The sequence below is a fragment of the Morone saxatilis genome, unplaced genomic scaffold (assembly GCF_004916995.1).
Source record: "Morone saxatilis isolate NCDOM2014 unplaced genomic scaffold, NCSU_SB_2.0 Contig18, whole genome shotgun sequence".
Lineage (NCBI taxonomy): Eukaryota > Metazoa > Chordata > Actinopteri > Moronidae > Morone > Morone saxatilis.
This window is the reverse complement of record NW_023339740.1, coordinates 17,950,423-17,952,878: the sequence shown is the minus strand read 5'-3', so window position 1 is coordinate 17,952,878 and position 2,456 is coordinate 17,950,423. Positions and strand designations below refer to the sequence as shown.

The following is a 2,456-nucleotide window of genomic DNA, read 5'->3' as shown; positions in this document are numbered from 1 at the left end:
GTAATAAATGTACATTTTAATGATGTCCCAGGGGTTATTGACACTATATCGTAACTGCTTTTACTGTTAACTTGTCTAGTCGATGGCCTGTAGTTGCATGCCAATCACCTTGGCCACCATCTCTCTCCCTGTTTGAATTTGAATCTTAAATCCCATCTATCTATCTATCTATCTATCTATCTATCTATCTAGAGTGAAAAGAACAATTTCCCCTAGGGGATTAATAAAGTATATCTTCTTCTTCTTCTTCTTAGTAGTGTGTTTTGTACCTACTAGTGAGGGAACTGTATTAATGCTCTGATACAAGCAGCAGGGGGCGACAATGCAACACTAACTGGATGCAATCCGCCGAAAAGAAGAAAACCCGGAAGTAGGAATTATTATTTTGGTTTTTGTCGCGGCGGGAAACCTAGGAAGTAAACAAACTGAACGGTAAGTGTCTGTGTGTAATCTAACTGTTAAACAGTGGTTTTATGTAACCATAACCTCAGATTATCAGGCAGCAGGTTTAAACAGGTCTTTAGCAGACTTAGCGTCGTGAGCTAACCAACACAAACCTTTTCCCAGTTGTCCCTGGAAACGTGGCTGAAGACAGGAACTAACTTCTAACCAGTAAGGTCATTTTAAACCGGGTCATTGCACTTCTCTGCCTCTCTCTCTCCCAGTACGTTAAATAGTGTTACTACAGATCTACAGTGGTGGTACGGCTGCTGTTTACCTTCATACTGTTTATAAGCCGACAGGTCAGGTAACGTTACAAACACCTGCAATAAAATGAGATGAACAAAGACTGAAGATTATAACCTTAATGAATGTATGATGTATTGCGCTGCTCTCGTATTAGACTGCATTACTATCTATCAACAAAAGCTGCAACCAGTGATGGTGGACACTGAAACAGTTCAAATGGTTTGTTTTGTTATTTGACCAAAAAGTCCAACCCTCCCCAAAATATTCAATATACTAAAATGTAAGACAAGGAAACACATGTAAATCCTCACATCTGAGAAGTTAGGACTATCATATTTTGGGGCTTTTTTGCTTGAAAAATAACTTCAATTCAACTTCAATTAGTTGTCAGTTCATTTGCTATTGATCGTCTAATCTATTTGTCATTTCAGCTCTAACTGTGTAGCCTACAGAATAGAAAACTATTAGGTTATATGCAAAGTTGTTGTTTTTTCTGTCATTTGTGCGTGATGTACAGGTTCTGTTGGTACTCACATGGTTGAGCTCATAACGTTAGTAACAGACCTTTAATAATAAACATGTATTAAGTACTGTCTACCTTTTTTTCCCCCCAGGTAAGAAATCTTGACCATGCCGTCCAAACAGCAGGATGTGGCCAAATCTAACATCTCCCCAGTTCTATTCATGGCCGTAGACGGTGAACCCATGTCCTTCTTCTTGCGGCCGGGTCCTCTTAAACTCCAGCTCCAGCCTCTCATCACAGCTGGAGGAGGGATGTTGTGCAGCATCCAGCAGCCGGGGGCGATCCTGCTGATTGACCCGGACGAAAGAGGCTCCATTCCTGAAACTACTGCTCACTGGTAGGTGCTGAACTGGGCTGCCATCATCAAGTGTTTATGTCCTGAGGAATACTGTTTTACATAATCAGTTGATAAAAAGAAAACTACATGTCTGTACCATGCAAGAAGTTTACAGAATATATCTGTCATATCTCATATCTTACACCAGGTAAACTTAAGTCTGTCTCGTCACACTCTGGCAGAAGAAATGTACGTATTGATGTTAACACATAGGACATTTTGTAACTTAGCATCACCACACTGTCATAATGTAAACAGTGGGTATTGTTTGTGCACGGCCAGTCTTCTAAGGCTCACTGAAAGCAATACCGCCATGTTTGTTTGAAGATCACAATCCTACAATTCAGACAATTAAACAGCATTTTGACCTATAAGGAGGTGCTTAATCAAGTGAAACATGGTTAATCTCACTTAGGCTGTATCATCGACTTGAACAGAATACAAACTCAAGGTTGCGACACTTTAATATTGTTACTGGAAACATGTTCTTTATATTAAAATGACTTTAAGTACAGCAGAGTATGCTGAAGCATTTCCATGTATATGTATGTGATCAGCTATCTGCTGCCTCTTTTGTCCTCAGGTACGTGTCCACCAAGTACATTCACGACTGTATTGAGAAGGATGAACAGATGAGTTTAGAGGACTACAGGTTACATCCTGAAGTGGTCCCGAGACAGTCTGCTAGACTCCATAATATCAAAGAGCGCTCTCCTGGACTCTTAGGAGGTATGATGGAAAGACCTAACATTGCTCTTTGTCATGCACATTTTCAAAACTTCTCACATTCAGCTTACGCCTATGGTTCTCTATTAACATTTTAAAAGCAAATAAATAAACAGCAGTTTATCTAAGTATTTTATTCTATTGTTGTATTTTATTCTATTGTATTTTAATGTACCTGGC

The 2,456-nt window shown here is 39.5% G+C and overlaps 1 protein-coding gene across 1 annotated transcript in view; it reads left to right on the top strand.

Annotated features, from left to right (window-relative positions):
* The first annotated feature begins 336 nt into the window (after positions 1-336).
* terf2ip (telomeric repeat binding factor 2, interacting protein) overlaps positions 337-2,456 on the top strand; it is an 8,963-nt gene continuing 6,843 nt past the window's right edge. The window contains exons 1-3 of the mRNA XM_035661253.1: positions 337-432; positions 1,305-1,550; positions 2,134-2,279. Coding sequence (XP_035517146.1) covers positions 1,321-1,550; positions 2,134-2,279 — 376 coding nt within the window. The 5' untranslated portion in view covers positions 337-432; positions 1,305-1,320. The remainder of the gene's footprint in view (positions 433-1,304; positions 1,551-2,133; positions 2,280-2,456) is intronic.